Genomic DNA, 21,079 nt, shown 5'->3' with positions numbered 1-21,079 from the left:
TGAGATGTATAATCTAGATGGAACGCTTTGATAACAGCATGCTGTGTGCGTCATTCTTACGGCTTTTAAGTTGGGACAGAGAAGGATGATTTACAGAGGCCACAAAGAGAAAATGGTTAGATTTTGACATTAAATTCCGGCTCTGTTTGAATAGAGAGAAATCTGGCAATAAGTTTAAAAGACTTTATACAGAGTTAGGTTTGAGCTTTACATGAAGCACTGAAACATTTTAGGTGTGAGCAGCAGTAACAATGTTCTTAATCTAATGTGATCAATTAGGAGGAAAGGGAAGCAACTTATTAGTGAGTTTTCAAATTTGGCACCAATTTCGTTCCCCTTCTTTCAGATACTGGTTCTTGCCATAGGATATCATCGGTAGGCCCTTTGCAAGGGGCCATTGAACTTCAAACTATTAAGTGCCCACAAGCTACGCAACTATAGAGGGCATCATAGCAAAGCTCAAATCTGTCTTCATGCTTTCTCATACACAAATACACAGACGAGTGGGCACTTTGCTGTCTCACACGCGATAGCAATCAGCAATAGGAACCCTAATAAACTTTCTGTTGACTGACAAATTAAACAACGGCCATAAATAAATGCCGGATTGACAGGATATGGGACTGGCTCCATTAGTTAACATGCCATTGCGTCACTTCTGTGATTTTGCTTTAAGTATAGCTTGGGCAGACAGGATGATGGTGTCTCTGCTAGCAACAAGGATGCTTTTAAAATAATTGATAAGCGAAATGAAGTTACAGAACTTGACACTGCTCCACAGAACTTCTGCAATGAAGTGAATTATTATCTTGGCCCATAAGGTTGTAAAAACAGTGCAAACTATACATGTGCTTTATTAAGACTTCAGCCAGTTATTCTCTACGCTGCACGACTTCTAGCATAAGTAATGCATTCAGGGGCACAATGTAATGCAATGAAGAAAAGGGTCTTGTCCTTGGAGCGACTGGATGGTGTTCCTTTATGCAATCTCCATTTGGCCAATTTCTGATTAATAGGTATTACGTTGGGAGGTGAGGAGGTGCAGAATGGAGACTGGATGTCTCCTGTCAATCTCAGAACAGTTCAGGTGGTGCTGGCCTGCCATACGGTGTGTCAGCCATGACTCAATGGGTAAGCACGTCCGCACCGGAGTTAAAAGGTTGCGGGTTCAAGATCCACTCCAGAGCGCAAAATTCAAATTGATACACCAGTGCAGTGCGGAGGGAGGCTCCCCATGTAGGCCAGACCAGGTAAGGACAGAAGATTTCCTTCCCTAAAGGACACTAGTGAATCTAGTGGGTTTTGACAACAATTGACAATAGTTTCATGATCATCATTCGACTTTTAGTTCCAGATTTTTATTTGTCAAATTCCAATTCGACCAGCTGCTGTGGTGGGATTCAAACCCAAGTCCACAGAGCTTTACCCTGGGTCTCTGGATCACAAGGCTCGTGACAATGCCACCGTCTCCTCTCTCAGTAAAGCAAATGTCCCAGTTATTGTCACATCTCTGCTGCCTGGGCAGGTTTCTGGCATTAGAACTTCGGCTACACTTCAAAAGTAATTGATTGTTCGCACAGGACTATGGGACACCCTGAGGTCATGCAAGACGCTATAGAAATTCAAGCCTGATTGGTAGCCTGATTCAAGCAGCAGTGTCAGAGGTCAGGTTATGTATGCCCACACCCATTTTGTTTCTGCTGAATGGTGAGAGGGCGGTGATTGGGGGGGGGGGGGGGGGGGGGGGGGGGGGGGTCTAAAATAGAGAAAACCAAATCATTTTCCATCACAAGTGGAGAGTTTCAATTTATTGGGGATGAAAATACCGCCTAACCTCCAACTTGTGTGTAAGTTTTGTGCTTCTCACGCTCCCTGTTTAAAGCGAGATGCAAACTCGAATAAAAGCAGTAGCAGAAAAAAAAACATGAATTAGAAAACAGACTAGATCATGGGTAGGGTTAAGGTGGCAGACAATAGTTCTTAACCGCCTCTCCCCACCCACCCCACCTTTCCAATACCATTCTGTGTGCCGCACAATAGAATCGCAGTTGCACGCAATCTCAGAAATTTACCAGGTTTTTGGTTAGAGCTGCGGTAGTTAGAAGAATCGCAAATGGGCCATGATCGAGGGATAAATTTCAAAATACGATTAAAACCCCTCAAACCGTAATAATCAACATAGTGCATAACACATACCCGTAATCTAACAGCAATAATGAACTCAAAAATCGTGCATCCCCTTTCGCTCTTTAACCCACCCTGAAGCCCCAATATTGCCGACTCAGTCCTCAAGCAGGTAGCAGAACTTGTTGTTAAAGTTAATTCCTAAACACTCACCCTTTCCCAGTAACTTTCTACACAAAGGTGACTAAATGCAGCATAGCCATAGATACACTGCAATTGTAGGCAAGCATAAATTACGCTCAATGCCTAAACAGCTGGCCATTGGGCGCAAGACATTGCTCCAATGTTCCAGAGCTGAGGGAGGGAGTGGGGGAAAAAGAGATGCGGGGAAGGGGCAGGACAGTGTCGGAAGAGATTTCTGGAAAAGTGGGAAGAGTCAGTAAAGAGAACGTGGGTGAGAAAAATGGAGGGAAGAAACAAAAGAGGGGGTTGGAAAAACAAAATGAGCAAGGTGGAGGTGGGAAGTGACAAAGAGGGAGGGAGTGAAAAGAATGAAGGGGAGGAAAAGGGGAAGGGGGCGTGAAAGGGAGCCAGTGAATATGGAATATCTGATCGGAATAGACCATTACGAGCCCTTGTGATGAAACGCACGATGCTGGGTTCAATATTGCTTCAATATGCAAGAGCAGACAGCATTCAATCACATTGAATGAAATAAAAGGGAGTATGTACCTTGAAGAACCCCGCCTCGGGACCATGTCTGTCATACACATTCCTGGCTTTACCTATAGCCATGATAATACCTTGCATGGTTGGGGTCAGCATGACCTGCCAACAAGGGGTCGTAGGTAAAAGGTCAGATATGGATAAAGCTATTCAAAACATATGAATTGGCAACATTTTTTTTTTTAAATTATTTTTTAAAATAAAAATAAGTTCACATAAGAGCTTGAAACAAATATGTTTGTAAATTATCTTTTAAAATGGTTAACGCCACACAATGAGTTAAGCAGTGAATAAGCGATTGTTTGCATATGCTTTGTGTACGAGAATTAGAAAGCATTCGACAGGCAGCATGCACATAAATCTGAAAAACACAATGTGATTTTGTTTGCCCTCCAAGTGGGGCGGGGGGGGGGAAGCTTGGCAATAGCTGGGAATTCTAGGCGTTTATAAGCATGCTGCCTATGGTGCAGTCCACAAACGCTCAGCTGTACACTGAATGCAATTCTTTCCTTCATGCTTTAAGCTACCAACGCATGTCAATTGGGTCAGAAACACGGGGACATACAGCACAGGAGGATGGGTATTTGGCCGAATGCCCTGGGACAGGATTTTGATAGAGCTACCAAAATACATGTTTCCCTTTCAACTGTCCTGCAAATATTTCATTTCATGTATTTATCCAGTTCCCTTTGGAAAGTTTGTCACTGAACCCACATCCACCACTCCTTTAGACAGCGCATTCAGCGAAATTGCCTAGAGTTTCCACAACTGAAACAGGTCATCCTGCCCAACTAGTCCAAGCTAATAGTTAGGCTCCACATGTGCACATTCCAGGCCTTATTTACAAATCTTTTTTTCCCCCAAAGTACAGATCCATAAATTTAACTCCACTCTACTTGAACTCCCCTCAACAGGGGAGAGGAAAAATATTCTTCACCAAAGTAGACACAAGCAGGCTTGCACAAAAAGGAGGGAAAAAAAAGAAACATGGTTAAAAGGCTTATTTTTGTCTCCTCTCCCTCTCTCTCTGAAGGTGTCTGCTGAGGTACTGTTCCGCAGGTAGCCCTCCAGCAGCCTCACCTGAGAGATGTGTTCTTCTTGGAGTTGATGCCAGTGGGATATTCATACTGGAGAGCCATCACAGCTGAGTCTAACCCTCGCCTGAGTTGGGACTTTCCAAAAGGGATCAGCAGACATCAATCAGGAACAGGGCCCTTCCTGGCGTAAAGTCAACAAGGACACCTGCAAGGTCCTGGACTCTGCCTCCAGCTGAGATCAGCCAACAGGAACCAGAAACTGTAACTGGTTTCAAACAGGTAAGCATTCTGGAGAATCAGCTTCAACCTTGGCACCGCCTGAGGAGTGATTACAAACTGGAACTCCCAATGTGTTTAGCAGCCGATCATATTTGGTCTTTGGGAAATATAATAGCTTGTGACTTCAAGATCGAGGAGGAGGTGGGGACAAGAGGAAGGAGCAGATAGTTACAAAGAGCAGGGTGCAAAAGAAAAATATGTGCAGGAGAGAAAATAAAAACTCTTGTTTGAAAGCATCTAGTGAAATTCAAACACCCACTTCGCCCCAAAATTATCAACAGATTAAACAGCCAAGGCCAACATCTTTTAAAGTCTGTATATTCACCAAATATTTCCATAGTATACAATTAGGACACTTAATGCATATACTGAGGTGCATTTCAGATTGTCATTTTTGTACTTGAGTCATCTGCAACACATGACCAGCCTTAACCTGAGGTTGGACAATGCTCGAGTGTTCTGAAGAAAAAAAGGCAAGCTATCGAAGCTTTTCATATTGCAATCACCAGGACAGCTCTCAAGACATTACTAAACTGTAACGGGAGACAACAATTTGCACCGCATGACAAGAGAGTGCTGATTGGTTGGCAAGTGGACTCTGAGCAGTGGAGGCTTTTCTGTGGAGAATGCAGCATGGAGCAGTTAACTGCCCAGCTCAATTCAAAATTCAAACTGAATAGGGAATGAACCAATTAGGGGCTGGTTTAGCACACTGGGCTAAATCGCTGGCTTTGAAAGCAGACAAAGGCAGGCCAGCAACACGGTTCAATTCCCGTACCAGCCTCCCCGAACAGGTGCCGGAATGTGGCGACTAGGGGCTTTTCACAGTAACTTCATTTGAAGCCTACTTGTGACAATAAGCGATTTTCATTCATTTTCAACCAGAAAAGGCCTTTTGTCCAGCTGAAAAAAGGCATAATGTGTGGACATGTTCCTTCTGTCTCCCGAGGACAGGGCCCTGTGTGTGAATAGATGAGGGCAGTGCATTAGTCTACATGGGCTTCAGTAAGACTTTTGATAAGGTCTTGCGTGGGAGACCGATCAAGAAGGCAAGAGCCCATGGGGCGAAGGGCAATTTGGATCCAAAATTGGCTGAGTGGCAGGAGGCAGAGGGGATGGTGGAAAGTTGCTTTTCTGATTGGAAGCCTGTGTCCAGTGGTGTACCGCAGGGATCGGCGCTATGTCGCATATTATTTATAGTGTACATTAATGATCTAGATGTGAATGTGGGAGGCACAATCAGTAAGTTCGCAGACGACATGAAAATTGGTGATGTGGTAAATAGCGGGGAGAACAGCCTTAGATTACAGGGCGATTTGGGCGAGCTGGTCAGATGGGGCAGAACAGCAGCAAATGGAATTTAACCCTGAAAGGTGCAAGGCGATGCATTTTGGCAGGGCTAACAAGGCAAGGGAATACACGATGAATGGTAGGACGTGAAGTACAGAGGACCAGAGGGACCTTGTGGTGCATGTCCAAAGATCACTGAAGGCAGCAGGACAGGTAGATAAGGGGCAGGATTTGCTGCCGGCAGGATGCTCCATTTTGCCGGCAGCGCCACAATGGGAAACCCCATTGACTGGCTGGTGTAATGGAGCATCCCGCCGGCGGGGTGAGGCAGAACTGAGGCGCGGCGGGACGGAGCATCACGCCAAAGGTGGTTAAGAAGGCATATGATATACTCACCTTTATTAGCTGAGGCACAGAATGTATGAGCAGGAAGGTTATGATGGAGCTGGAGCACTGTGTGCAGTCCTGGTCACCACACAATTCAGAAAGTGTGATTAATGTAAAAAATGGTTATATATTATACTTCATATTTATTGCAGTAATGTTATTAAAAATAAAAGTAAATTACCGCAGATGCTGGAATCTGAAACAAAGAGAAAATACTGGACAATCTCAGCAGGTCTGACAGCGTCTGTGGAGAGAGGGCGCTAACGTTGTCTGGATGATTCTGTCAAAGCTCGCATTGAAAAACCCTGGTTTAAGATACATGTAGGCAGTTGGCCTGCTAAAGCTGTGATTAAGAGGTGGAAAAAGTGAGATAATCATTGATTTTTAAAAATTACTTGTTTAGATAGATGACTAATTGAACATTGATTTGATTTGAGGGTTGCTGGGGTGAAGAATTTATTTTTTCCAATTAGGGAGCATTTTCGTGTGGCCAATCCAACTACCCTGCAAATCTTTGGGTTGTGGGGGTGAGACCCATGTAGACACGGGGAGAATGTGCATACTCCACATTGACAGTGATCTGGGGGGGGATGTAGACAATATATGAGGGATGGTGCTTAAACATGCCATGGGACAACTTAGTGAGAGGAGATCGCAAGAGTGTCTTATGATATAATTAAGGGGTGGAGCCAGGTCTGCCTGCAGTTTGCCACAGGATTAATATTGGACTTCAGCAAGCTCCTGAAAGATTCTCTCTATTTATTAGTAGTCTTTGAACTATATCGGTTTGTTTAATTGGAATATACATATATATATATATATATATATATAGGGAGTATAGTGGGGTAGGGAGATAAAGGAAGATAAATGTCTTTCTTTTATTTAAGAACTGTTTGACCTGTTAACTGTAAAGTTTTTACCTTGTTGCTGATGGGATTTATTCGGTTTTAAATTAATGTTTGTTTAACATAAAAGATAGCTCTTAGTGTTTCCACTCCTGTGGCGAAGTATCCTTTCCTCAGTTTTACAAATTGCAAGTTGTTGGGTTTTCCGTCAGAGACCCTAACAGAAACATGTGATTGCATTGGAGAGGGTGCAGAGGAGATTCTCCGGGACATTGCCTGGGCTGGAGCGTTTCAGCAATGAAGAGAGGCTAGTTAGGCTGGGGTTGTTTTCCATAGAGCAGAGAAGGCTGAGGAGGGGGTGGAGGGATATAATTGAGGTGCACACAATTATGAGAGACATCGATAGGGTAGATAGGAAGAAACTTTTCCCTGAGGTAGAGGGGTCAATGTAACTAGTGAGCATAGATTTAAGATAAGGAGCAGGCGATTTAGAGGGGATTTGAGGAAAAATGTTTTTACCCAGAGGGTGGTGGGTTTCCTCCCACAGTCCAAGGATGTGCAGGTTAGGTGGATTGATCACGCTAAATTGACCTTGGTGTCCAAAAAGGTAAAGTGGGGTTACTGGTTACGGGGATAGGGTGGAGGTGTGGGCTTAAGTGGGGCGCTCTTTACAAGGGTCTGTGCAGACCCGATGGGCCGAATGGCCTCCTTCTGCACTGTACATTCATGTTCTATAAATCTGGAACTCACTGCCTGAGGGTCATCAGGCAGTAGCCCTCACAACATTTAAGAAGCATTTGGATGAGCGCCTGAAACGCCACAGCAAAGAAGACAACAGGTCAAGTTCTTAGAAAATTGGATTAGAGTAGATAGGCGCACAATGGTCGGGCAAACATGATAGGCCAAACGAGTTCTTTACAGGCTGTAAAACTCTGTGACCATATATGTGGCTTTGAGTAAGACTGGTAATCTTAAATTAGATTTCATTCTTTAGTTCTTAGCACAATCACGATTGTTTAGGCGCTGTCGAATTATGGAAACATACCTAATGTCAGACACACTAGTGGACAGGCTTCTGGGGCACAATCTGGTGAGCACCACTCAGTTACTTATGTGTATCAAGTGGAGGCAGGAACTCCTATCAAGACCAGCCGGAGGATTGCTGGATCCCAGCTGAGTCCTAGCCAGATGGGGAGCTGATGGAGACGTTATTAGAACAAAGGTCGCCGTTAATTGTTCCATGCCGAATTCTCCATGATGGCGCCTCCACCAATCAGAGTACACTTGCTGACCAATTATCACACTTCTCTCAGAGAATATCAATTGTTGCTCTCCCATTACTGTTGATAATTTCTTGCACGCTAACCTGATAAGTACAAGATACAAAGCTTTGATCGAATGACTGTTTTCAGCAATACTTAAGTTCTGCACTACCAAATGACTATTCATACTTTCAGTCAAAAATGTTATTTCAAGTCTGATATGCACGTAAGGTCACTGCGTAAAGAACGTGCATGCTCTATCCTGCAAAAAGCAACTTGAAAGATGTCCCAACCCCACAAACTCTTCTCCCCAACCTGCATTGCATTGTCTCCACTACCCTGCATTGTATAATCTGTCCTGCCCCTTATCCAGCATTGAATGTGTCCTCTGTCCTCTCTTGCATTGTATATGTCCTCTTCCTAATTTTGCATTGTATAATGCATCTTCTCTTCCAACCCGCATTTTAAATGTGTCCAATCCCCTAGCCTGCATTGCACAATGTGCCCTCCGTTATCCTGCATTGCACAATGTGCCCTCCGTTATCCTGCATTGCACAATGTGCCCTCCGTTATCCTGCATTGCACATGCCCTCCGTTATCCTGCATTGTACAATATGTCCTCCGTTACCCTGCATTGTACAATGTGTCCTCCGTTACCCTGCATTGCACAATGTGCCCTCCGTTATCCTGCATTGCACAATGTGCCCTCCGTTATCCTGCATTGTACAATGTGCCCTCCGTTATCCTGCATTGCACAATGTGTCCTCCGTTATCCTGCATTGCACAATGTGTCCTCCGTTATCCTGCATTGCACAATGTGTCCTCCGTTACCCTGCATTGCACAATATGTCCTCCGTTACACTGCATTGCACAATATGTCCTCCGTTATCCTGCATTGCACAATATGCCCTCCGTTACCCTGCATTGCACAACGTGCCCTCCGTTATCCTGCATTGCACAATGTGCCCTCCGTTATCCTGCATTACACAATATGTCCTCCGTTATCCTGCATTGCACAATGTGCCCTCCGTTATCCTGCATTGCACAATGTGTCCTCCGTTATCCTGCATTGCACAATGTGCCCTCCGTTATCCTACATTGTACAATGTTCCCTCCGTTATCCTGCATTGCACAATGTGCCCTCCGTTATCCTGCATTGCACAATGTGCCCTGTTATCCTGCATTGTACAATGTTCCCTCCGTTATCCTGCATTGTACAATGTGCCCTCCGTTACCCTGCATTGCACAATATGTCCTCCGTTATCCTGCATTGCACAATATGCCCTCCGTTACCCTGCATTGTACAATGTGCCCTCCTTTATCCTGCATTGTACAATGTGCCCTCCGTTATCCTGCATTGCACAATGTGCCCTCCGTTATCCTGCATTGCACAATGTGCCCTCCGTTATCCTGCATTGCACAACGTGCCCTCCGTTATCCTACATTGCACAATGTGTCCTCCATTATCCTACATTGCACAATGTGTCCTCCATTATCCTGCATTGCACAATGTGTACTCTTGTTTACCCTGCATTGTACAATGTGCCCTCTCTTATCCTGCATTCTATGTGTCTTCTCCCCTACTCTAAATTAAGTAATGAGTCCCATCCCTTCAGCTGCATTGTAAAATGTGTCCTCCCCCTTGCCCTGCAATGTATGTGTTCACTCCCTCACTCTGCATTGTATGTGTCTTCCCCCATACGTTGCATTGTATGTGTCCTCTCCCTTACCCTGTAATGTATAATGTGACCTCCCCCTTACCCTACAATGTATAATATGTCCTCGGCCTGACATTGCACTGGATAACATGTCCTCTCCCTTAACCTGTATAATGCGTTCTTCCTGTTACCCTGCATTGCATAATGTGTCTTCTCCTATACCCTGCAATGTATAATGTGACCTCCACCTTACTCTGCAATGTATAATATGTCCACGCCCTTACACTGCATTGGATAACGTGTCCTCTCCCAAACACTGCATTGTATAATGCGTCCTCTCCCATACCCTGCCATGTATAACGCGTCCTTGCCATTACCCTGCAATGCATAATGTGTCCTCTCCCTTACCCTGCATTGTATAATGTGTCCTTCCCGTCACACTGCATTCTATGATGTGGCTTCTCCCAAATCCTGCATGGTATGTGTCCTCTCCCTTACCCTGTAATGCATAATGTGTCTTCTCCCTTACTCTGCATTCTATAATGTGTCCTCTCCTAAACCCCACATTCTATGTGTCTTCGCTGTTACGCTACCTTGTATAATATGCCCTCTTCTGTACCCAGCAATCTATAATGTGTCCTCCCCGTACCCTGTAATGCATAATGTGTCCTCTGCCTTACCCTGCATTACATAACGTGACCTCTTCCATACCCTACATTCTATGTGTCATCTCCCATAAGCAGCATTGTATGTTTCCTCTCCCCTACCCTTCTTTATAGGTGTCCTCTCCTATACCCTGCATTCTATAATGCGTCCTCGCTGTTACCCGGCATTCTATAATGTGTCCTCTCCCTTGCCCTGCATTCTATAATGTGTCCTCTCCCTTACCCTGCATTCTATAATGTGTCCTCTCCAATACCCTGCATTCTATAATGTGTCCTCTCCAATATCCTGCATTATAATGTGTCCTCTCTTACCCTGCATTGTATGTGTCCTCTCTTACCCTGCATTATAATGTGTCCTCTCTTACCCTGCATTGTGTCTTCTCTTACCCTGCATTATAATGTGTCCTCTCTTACCCTGCATTATAATGTGTCCTCTCTTACCCTGCATTATAATGTGTCCTCTCTTACCCTGCATTGTATGTGTCCTCTCCCTTATCCTGTATGTGTACCACCCTTGCACTGAATGCCTGTGTCTTTTCCCAAACCCTGCATTGCATAATGTGTCCTCACCCATACTCTGCAATGTATGTTTCCTCTCCCATACCTTGCAATGTATGTTTCCTCTCCCATACCCTGCAATGTAGCTGGTTTAGCTCACTCAGCTAAATCGCTGGCTTTTAAAGCAGACCAAGCAGGCCAGCAGCACGGTTCGATTCCCGTACCAGTCTCCCCTGATAGGAGCCGGAATGTGGCGACTAGGGGCTTTTCACGGTAACTTCATTGAAGCCTACTCGTGACAATAAGCGATTTTCATTTCATTATGTATCCTCTCCCATACCCTGCATTAAATAATGTGTCCTCTCCCCTACCCTGCAATGTATAATGTGTCCTCTCCCAAACCCTGCATTATATAATGTGTCCTCTCCCAAACCCTGCAATGTATGTTTCCTCTCCCGTACCCTGCAATGTATGTGTCCTCTCCCATACCCTGCAATGCATAATGTGCCCTCGCTGTTACTCTGCATTGTTTCCTCTGCCTTAACCCTGCATTCTATAATGTGTCCTCACTGTTACCCTGCATTCTATAATGTGTCCTCGCTGTTACCCTGCATTCTATAATGTGTCCTCGCTGTTACCCTGCATTCTATGATGTGTCCTCGCTGTTACCCTGCATTCTATAATGTGCCCTTTCCCAAATCCTGCTTTCTATGTGTCTCGCTGTTACCCTGAATTCTATGTGTCCTCGCTGTTACCCTGCATTCTATAATGTGCCCTTTCCCAAATCCTGCATTCTATAATGTGTCCTCGCTGTTACCCTGCATTCTATAATGTGTCCTTGCTGTTACCCTGCATTCTATAATGTGTCTCGCTGTTACCCTGCATTCTATAATGTGTCTCGCTGTTACCCTGAATTCTATAATGTGTCTCGCTGTTACCCTGCATTCTATAATGTGTCCTCGCTGTTACCCTGCATTCTATGTGTCTCGCTGTTACCCTGCATTCTATAATGTGTCTCGCTGTTACCCTGCATTCTATAATGTGTCTCGCTGTTACCCTGCATTCTATAATGTGTTTCGCTGTTACCCTGCATTCTATAATGTTTTCTTGCTGTTACCCTGCATTCTATAATGTGTCTCGCTGTTACCCTGCATTCTATAACATGTCCTCGCTGTTACACTGCTTTCTATAATGTGTCCTCGCTGTTACCCTGCATTCTATAATGTGTCCTCGCTGTTACCCTGCATTCTATAATGTGTCCTCGCTGTTACCCTGCATTCTATAATGTGTCCTCGCCGTTACCCTGCATTCTATAATGTGTCTCGCTGTTACCCTGCATTCTATAATGTGTCTCGCTGTTACCCTGCATTCTATAATGTGTCCTCGCTGTTACCCTGCATTCTATAATGTGTCCTCGCCGTTACCCTGCATTCTATAATGTGTCTCGCTGTTACCCTGCATTCTATAATGTGTCCTCGCCGTTACCCTGCATTCTATAATGTGTCTCGCTGTTACCCTGCATTCTATAATGTGCCCTTTCCCAAATCCTGCATTCTATAATGTGTCTCGCTGTTACCCTGCATTCTATAATGTGTCCTCGCTGTTACCCTACATTCTATAATGTGTCCTCGCTGTTACCCTGCATTCTATAATGTGCCCTCTCCCAAATCCTGCATTCTATAATGTGCCCTTTCCCAAATCCTGCATTCTATAATGTGTCTCGCTGTTACCCTGCATTCTATAATGTGTTTCGCTGTTACCCTGCATTCTATAATGTGCCCTCTCCCAAATCCTGCATTCTATAATGTGTCCTCGCTGTTACCCTGAATTCTATGTGTCCTCGCTGTTACCCTGCATTCTATAATGTGTCCTCGCTGTTACCCTGCATTCTATAATGTGTCCTCGCTGTTACCCTGCATTCTATAACATGTCCTCGCTGTTACAGTGCATTCTATAATGTGTCCTCGCTGTTACCCTGCATTCTATAATGTGTCCTTGCTGTTACCCTGCATTCTATAATGTGTCTCGCTGTTACCCTGCATTCTATAATGTGTCTCGCTGTTACCCTGCATTCTATAATGTGTCTCGCTGTTACCCTGCATTCTATAATGTTTTCTTGCTGTTTCCCTGCATTCTATAATGTGTCTCGCTGTTACCCTGCATTCTATAATGTGTCTCGCTGTTACCCTGCATTCTATAATGTGTCTCGCTGTTACCCTGCATTCTATAATGTGTCTCGCTGTTACCCTGCATTCTATAATGTTTTCTTGCTGTTTCCCTGCATTCTATAATGTGTCTCGCTGTTACCCTGCATTCTATAATGTTTTCTTGCTGTTTCCCTGCATTCTATAATGTGTCTCGCTGTTACCCTGCATTCTATAACATGTCCTCGCTGTTACACTGCATTCTATAATGTGTCCTCGCTGTTACCCTGCATTCTATAATGTGTCCTCGCCGTTACCCTGCATTCTATAATGTGTCTCGCTGTTACCCTGCATTCTATAATGTGTCCTCGCTGTTACCCTGCATTCTATAATGTGTCTCGCTGTTACCCTGCATTCTATAATGTGTCCTCGCTGTTACCCTGCATTCTATAATGTGCCCTTTCCCAAATCCTGCATTCTATAATGTGTCCTCGCTGTTACCCTGCATTCTATAATGTGTCCTCGCTGTTACCCTGCATTCTATAATGTGTCCTCGCTGTTACCCTGCATTCTATAATGTGTCCTCGCTGTTACCCTGCATTCTATAATGTGTCTCGCTGTTACCCTGCATTCTATAATGTGTCTCGCTGTTACCCTGCATTCTATAATGTGTCCTCGCTGTTACCCTGCATTCTATAATGTGCCCTTTCCCAAATCCTGCATTCTATAATGTGTCCTCGCTGTTACCCTGCATTCTATAATGTGTCCTCGCCGTTACCCTGCATTCTATAATGTGTCTCGCTGTTACCCTGCATTCTATAACATGTCCTCGCTGTTACCCTGCATTCTATAATGTGTCTCGCTGTTACCCTGCATTCTATAATGTGTCTCGCTGTTACCCTGCATTCTATAATGTGTCTCGCTGTTACCCTGCATTCTATAATGTGTCTCGCTGTTACCCTGCATTCTATAATGTGTCTCGCTGTTACCCTGCATTCTATAACATGTCCTCGCTGTTACCCTGCATTCTATAATGTGTCTCTCTGTTACCCTGCATTCTATAATGTGTCTCGCTGTTACCCTGCATTCTATAATGTGTCCTCGCTGTTACCCTGCATTCTATAATGTGCCCTTTCCCAAATCCTGCATTCTATAATGTGTCTCGCTGTTACCCTGCATTCTATAATGTGTCCTCGCTGTTACCCTGCATTCTATGTGTCCTCGCTGTTACCCTACATTCTATAATGTGTCCTCGCTGTTACCCTGCATTCTATAATGTGCCCTCTCCCAAATCCTGCATTCTATAATGTGCCCTTTCCCAAATCCTGCATTCTATAATGTGTCTCGCTGTTACCCTGCATTCTATAATGTGCCCTCTCCCAAATCCTGCATTCTATAATGTGTTTCGCTGTTACCCTGCATTCTATAATGTGTCCTTGCTGTTACCCTGCATTCTATAACATGTCCTCGCTGTTACCCTGCATTCTATAATGTGCCCTCTCCCAAATCCTGCATTCTATAATGTGTCCTCGCTGTTACCTGCATTCTATAATGTGTCCTTGCTGTTACCCTGCATTCTATAATGTGTCCTCGCTGTTACCCTGCATTCTATGATGTGTCCTCGCTGTTACCCTGCATTCTATAATGTGCCCTTTCCCAAATCCTGCATTCTATAATGTGTCTCGCTGTTACCCTGAATTCTATGTGTCCTTGCTGTTACCCTGCATTCTATAATGTGTCCTCGCTGTTACCCTGCATTCTATGTGTCCTTGCTGTTACCCTGCATTCTATAATGTGTCTCGCTGTTACCCTGCATTCTATAATGTGTCTCGCTGTTACCCTGCATTCTATAATGTGTCTCGCTGTTACCCTGCATTCTATAATGTGTCCTTGCTGTTTCCCTGCATTCTATAATGTGTTTCGCTGTTACCCTGCATTCTATAACATGTCCTCGCTGTTACACTGCATTCTATGTGTCCTCGCTGTTACCCTGCATTCCATAATGTGCCCTCTCCCAAATCCTGCATTCTATAATGTGTCCTTGCTGTTACCCTGCATTCTATAATGTGCCCTCTCCCAAATCCTGCATCGCACAATGCGTCATCTCCCTTACCCCTCATTATAATGTGTCCTCTTACCCTGCATTGTACGTGTCCTCTCTTATCCTGCATTATAATGTGTCCTCTCTTACCCTGCATTGTATGTGTCCTCTCTTACCCTGCATTGTATGTGTCCTCTCTTATCCTGCATTATATGTCCTCTCTTACCCTGCATTGTACATATCCTCTCTTTCCCTGCATTATAATGTGTCCTCTCTTACCCTGCATTGTATGTGTCCTCTCTTACCCTGCATTGTATGTGTCCTCTCTTACCCTGCATTGTATGTGTCCTCTCTTACCCTGCATTGTATGTGTCCTCTCTTACCCTGCATTGTATGTGTCCTCTCTTACCCTGCATTGTATGTGTCCTCTCTTACCCTGCATTGTATGTGTCCTCTCTTACCCTGCATTGTATATGTCCTCTCTTACCCTGCATTGTACATGTCCTCTCTTACCCTGCATTATAATGTGTCCTCTCTTACCCTGCATTGTATGTGTCCTCTCTTACCCTGCATTGTATGTGTCCTCTCTTACCCTGCATTGTATGTGTCCTCTCCCTTATCCTGTATGTGTACCAGCCTCGCACTGAATTGTTGTGTCTTTTCCCAAACCCTGCATTGCATAATGTGTCCTCACCCATTCTCTGCAATGTGTGGTCCTATCCCATACCCTGCAATGTATAATGTATCCTTGCTGTTATTCTGCATTCTGTTTCATCTCCGTCTCCAATCTGCATTATATGTGTCTTTACTGTTACACTGCATTCTATACTGTGACCTCTCCCATACGCTGCATTCCATGTGTCCTCGCTGTTATCCTGCATTTTATATGTGTCCTCTCCCGTACCCTGCCCTGTATAGTGCATTATCTCTCTAGCCCTGCATTCTATAATGATTCCTCTTCCATACTCTGCATTCTAGTGTTTTCTCTCCCATAATGAAATGAAATGAAAATCGCTTATTGTCACAAGTAGGCTTCAATGAAGTTACTGTGAAAAGCCCCTAGTCGCCACATTCCAGCACCTGTTCGGGGAAGCTGATACAGGAATCAAACCGTGCTGCTGGCCTCCCTTGGTCTGCTTTCAAAGCCAACGATTTAGCCCTGTGCTAAACAGCCCCTGCTGCATTCTGTGTCCTCGCCCATACACTGCATTCTGTAGTGTTTCCTCTCCCATAAGTTGCATTCTATATGTCCTCTCCCATACCCTGCATTGTATGTTTCTTCTCCCTTATCCTGCATTGTATGCGTCCTCTTTTACCCCATGTTCTATAATGCGTCCTCTTACCCTGTATTCTATAATGTGCCCTCTCCCTTCCCCTGCATTCTATAATGTGCCCTCACTGTCACTCTGCATTGTTTCCTCTGCCTTACCCTGCATTCTATATTCTGTCCTCGCTGTTACCCTGCATTCTATGTGTCCTCTCCCAAATCCTGCATTCTATAACGTGTCTTCTCTCTTCCCCTGCATTCTTTAACGTTTCCTCTCCCTTATCCTACGTTGTATAATATCCTTGCCGTTACACTCCATTCTATAATGTGTCCTCGCTGTCACCCAGCCTTATATAACGTGTCTTCTCTCTTACCCTGCATTCTTTAATGTTTCCTCTTCCTATATTGTATAATGTGCCCTTGCCGTTATACTGCATTCTATAATGTGCCCTCTCTCATACCATGCATTCTATAATGTGTCTTCATTATAACCCTGCATTCTATAATGCCGTCTCCCATACCCTGTAATAGAACATACAGTGCAGAAGGAGGCCGTTCGGCCCATCGAGTCTGCACCGACCCACTTAAGTCCTCACTTCCACCCTATCCCCGTAACCCCTCCTAACCATTTTGGTCACTAAGGACAATTTATCATGGCCAATCCACCTAACCTGCACATCTGTGGACTGTGGGAGGAAACCGGAGCGCCCGGAGGAAACCCACGCAGACACGGGGAGAACATGCAGACTCCGCACAGCCAGTGACCCAGCGGGGAATGGAACCTGGGACCCTGGCACTGTGAAGCCACAGTGCTATCCACTTGTGCTACCGTGCTGCCCACGGTAATGCATAATGAATTCTCCCTTCCCCTGCATTATAGCTGTCCTCTCCCTTACCCTGCAATGTAGAAGTGTCCTCACCCCTACGCAGCATTGTACAATGTCTCTTCCTTACCCTTCATTGTATACTGTGTCCTCTCCCATACCCTGCATTGTATAATGTATCTTCTCCCTATGCACTTTAGAATGTGTCCTCGCACTTACTCTGCATCGTACATTGTGTCCTCTCTCTTAACCTACATTGTAAAATGTGTTGTTTCACTTACCCTGCATTGTATAATAAGTCCGCTCCCCTACCTAGCATTGTATATTTTGTCCTCTTCCCCACAATGCATTGCATGACCTGTCCTGGCCCCATCACAAATTGTATCATGCCACCTCCCCCATACCCTACATTGTTTAATGTGCCTTTTTCTCTGTCCTACAATTTGTAACATGCATCGCCTATCCTGCACAACTGGAGTTACTTTTTTTTTATATGAATGGTAACTCTTGCACTCCTATGCACTGTAGTCCACAGAAACATGCCCATTTGAGTGCCATGCAACAAACGCCCGCATGCTATCTGGTCAATTATATGTGGCCAGGCACTGGGTAGATACCTCATCATCATAACCGCCTTCCTCTGACTCTATGACCAACCTTCCTATTTGGGGGATCTCCACCTCAACCACACGCTGGCTGGAACCAGGCCCGGGGGAAGCTGCAGTAGACCCCTACAGGAGAAGGGCAAGGTCAGGATGTGGTGGAGGGCACAGGGAAAAGAAAAGATGAAGGGTCACAAAACACAACACTGATTCCACAAAGGGCTCATTTCTTTCCAACTGCTACTCCAAGAGCATCTTCACTTTTCTGTGTCACTTTATTACCCCCCCCCCCCCCCCCCCCAATGATGGCGACTCCTGCGACCACTGAGCCTAGATATGTAGTCTTCATGCGGGTGATTGAAGCAGGGGTGCACGCGGGGCATTTTGACGCCAAGGACATCTCAGCCAAGTCGGGCCCTGTCCTCACCTCACAGCCACTTCCAAGCACAGTGCTGAGGTTGTGTCCCGAATGTCACAAAGCCAAGAGGAATAATTCAGCCCAGGTCAGGACCTCAACCTGGCATGGTCTGGTCCCTGCTATTCAGTCATACCCAATGTGATCGCTGCTAACTGAACAATCATAATGAAGGTAATGCTGGGCTCCCCTGTTACTGCGAGCATGGCCGCCCTAGTTCTGGCCTCGTAACCATTTCACTAAATATTTTCAAATATTCATTCCGGGGATGAGTGTCACTGGAAGGCCAGCATTTGTTACTCATCCCGAATTGTTCTCGAGAAGGGGATGGGGAGCTACCGCCTTGAACCAGTGCACGGTCGGGCTAGAGCCACAGTGCCTTAGGCAGTGGGATCCATGCTGGAGGCAAATCCACCGTGCTGCTTGGCGGGGATCCATGCTGGAGGCAAATCCACCGTGCTGCTTGGCGGGGATCCATGCTGGAGACACACGCACAGTGCTGTTAGGCAGAGGGAGTCCCATGGTGGAGGTACACTCACAGTGCTGTTAGACAGAGGGAGTCCCATGGTGGAGGCACACACACAGCGCTGTTAGACAGAGGCAGCCCCATGGTGGAGGCACACACACAGTGCTGTTAGACAGAGGGGGTCCCATGGTGGAGGCACACACAGTGCTGTTAGATGGGGTCCCATGGTGGAGGCACACACACAGTGCTGTTAGACAGAGGGGGTCCCATGGTGGAGGCACACACAGTGATGTTAGGCAGAGGGAGTCCCATGGTGGAGGTACACACAGTGATGTTAGGCAGAGGGAGTCCCATGGTGGAGGTACACACAGTGATGTTAGGCCGAGGGAGTCCCATGGTGGAGGCACACACAGTGATGTTAGGCAGGGTTCATGGTGAAGGTACACTCAGTGCTGTTAGGAGGGAAGGCAGGGCGCAATAGTGAAGGAACGGTGATATCGGTCCAAGGATGGTCGCAGATTTCGGAGGTGCTTTGGAAAAATGCTTTCATCATTTGCGCCTTTATTAAACAAGAAATTACACATTCAATCATTCTTCTGTCATTTACTGGTCCTTCGTCCTCCCCAACACCTCAGTCGGGCCCGGCACTAAGGAAAGAAGGAAGCAGATGTTTGAGTTCTCTCGACTATGTCTGGTTGCATTTGCTGAGTGGGTGTTTGGACAAATCACTGGTATAAACCCACACCCAATCACACTGTGTCACAGCACCAACTTGTAAACCAGCGTGATCAGATACAGCATAGATTGAATGGGTTGTCACACAGCACCACCCAGTGGCCAAGAATGACTCTTACAGCAATACACCAAATCCAGAGCTGCCAGTTTCCTCCTCTGGCTCAGAGTAAAAGGCTGGAGGGAGTTTGAAAAGTGTAAACCAAGCAAATTATGTAAAAGGCACACACCGAGGAAGAGGGTCAGAAAAAATGGAAATCAGTGAATTAGAGCGTCAAAACACTATCGGTGATTTTACAGGCAGTTTACCGTCAAGAGGCCAGAGTTAATTGCAATTACTGATGTGAAAACAGCAACATATTCATGGGGCAGGGAGGGGGAAAGAGGGGAGAATGAGGAGGGCAGGGAAGGTGGGGAAGAGAGGGATGGTGGGAGGGAAAGGAGAGGTGGGGGCGGGAGAGGTTGATGGAGGAAAGAAGTGGGGAGGAAGGGAGGAGGAGGAGGAGGTGAGACAGTGCGAAGAGGCAGAGGGAGGGATGGGAAGTGGGAGGTTCAAGAGAGCTGGGGAGGGAGTAGTTAGAAAGGAGGGGAGGGACTGGCGGAGGGGATGTTCAGGGGTGAGGGAGGGGTGAAAGAGGTTAGGTGGGAGATTTGGTGGGAAGGTGTGTGTGTGTGGGACGGAGTGTGTGTGTGTGTGTGTGTGTGTGTGTGGGTGTGGGGGGGGGTTGGAGCAGAAGAGGAAGAGGAGGAGGGACAGTGTGATAGTACATGCAGGCATTACCCAGTATTATGACAGTATTTCCAGTGATTTCTCTGGATTTCACTATTTTGCAGGAGTCTCCCTGGAGATATGAGACTATTTGGAACGATTCCTCAGGAATAAGACACTTATTCCTGGATCACCCCATCTCTGTACCTCACCCCATCCCCACCACCACCTCTCCGAGAGAGACAGTACTTATAGGGTCTCCCTGGGAGTGGGATATATTTCCAGGGGGTCACCGCACAAGCAGAAAGTAAAAAGTATCACTGCTGTGGCTCACTGTTGAATTACAAGTGACTACTGGTCGGTCACTAGTCGTGATGGCAAATGAAGAGCTTAAGTTGGGTGAATCAAGAGCAGAAAACAGGTGTACAACCTAAATAAAACCTTCTCTGTAGATTGTCACCCTTTTACTTCAGGCGAATCTGGAGAAAGCACTGTTAACTGGGACGAAGAGAGGCAAAAGAAAAATATAGAATACAGTCATGGCAACTTTGCAAAATCGGGAAGAAGTACATCTCCTGATCCCTACAGGAGAAGCCATTCACACTGCTTCCCCCTACTCTGTGCTGCATCATGAGCAGGATTGACAGGACATACAGCATTCTACATTCAGTGTACAACAGTGAGAAGCCTTCATGGAGGAGCAGGTGGAAGGTTAGAATGAACAGGGAGAAAGGAGGCTTAAAGCGCAGCCGTAGGGCAGTGATGATGGTGATGATAATGATGATGGAAGCTGCAAAACAGCAAGAGGTTACAATTCACGGACAGCGTGCATTCACATCAGGACAGGTGGGGATTAAGAGCCGGGAAGATGTACTGACAAAATCTAATTCTGTCCGCTACTGCCCACAAGTGCAATTTTATAATATATGCGCGCGTGTACTAAAAATCACAAAACAGTCACAGGACCTTAGGTACATTGACAATATATGAATTCAGGGCACTTCTCTCCTCCAACATACTACATAAAATGTGTCGGCCAATCCCAACCACCATCTCCTGCACAAGGTGAGGAAAGTCACGATACCAGGCACAACATTCCCACAGTATC

The 21,079-nt window shown here is 45.7% G+C and overlaps 1 protein-coding gene across 5 annotated transcripts in view; it reads right to left on the bottom strand.

Moving 5' to 3' along the window:
- usp25 (ubiquitin specific peptidase 25) overlaps window positions 1–21,079 on the bottom strand; it is a 192,908-nt gene that overhangs the window by 52,539 nt on the left and 119,290 nt on the right. For 2 of the 5 annotated variants that reach the window (XM_038801374.1, XM_038801378.1), the window contains 2 exons: window positions 17,665–17,778; window positions 2,857–2,952 (listed from right to left, as the gene is read on the bottom strand). The exons of 1 other annotated variant lie outside the window; for it this stretch is intronic. In XM_038801374.1, coding sequence (XP_038657302.1) covers window positions 2,857–2,952; window positions 17,665–17,778 — 210 coding nt within the window. The remainder of the gene's footprint in view (window positions 1–2,856; window positions 2,953–17,664; window positions 17,779–21,079) is intronic. 2 more of the 5 variants (XM_038801375.1, XM_038801376.1) reach the window with 2 other exon arrangements.

Source organism: Scyliorhinus canicula, chromosome 7 (genome assembly GCF_902713615.1).
Source record: "Scyliorhinus canicula chromosome 7, sScyCan1.1, whole genome shotgun sequence".
Classification (NCBI taxonomy): domain Eukaryota; kingdom Metazoa; phylum Chordata; class Chondrichthyes; order Carcharhiniformes; family Scyliorhinidae; genus Scyliorhinus; species Scyliorhinus canicula.
Note: the sequence above shows the minus strand (reverse complement) of the source record. Positions and strands in the feature narration are given on the sequence as shown.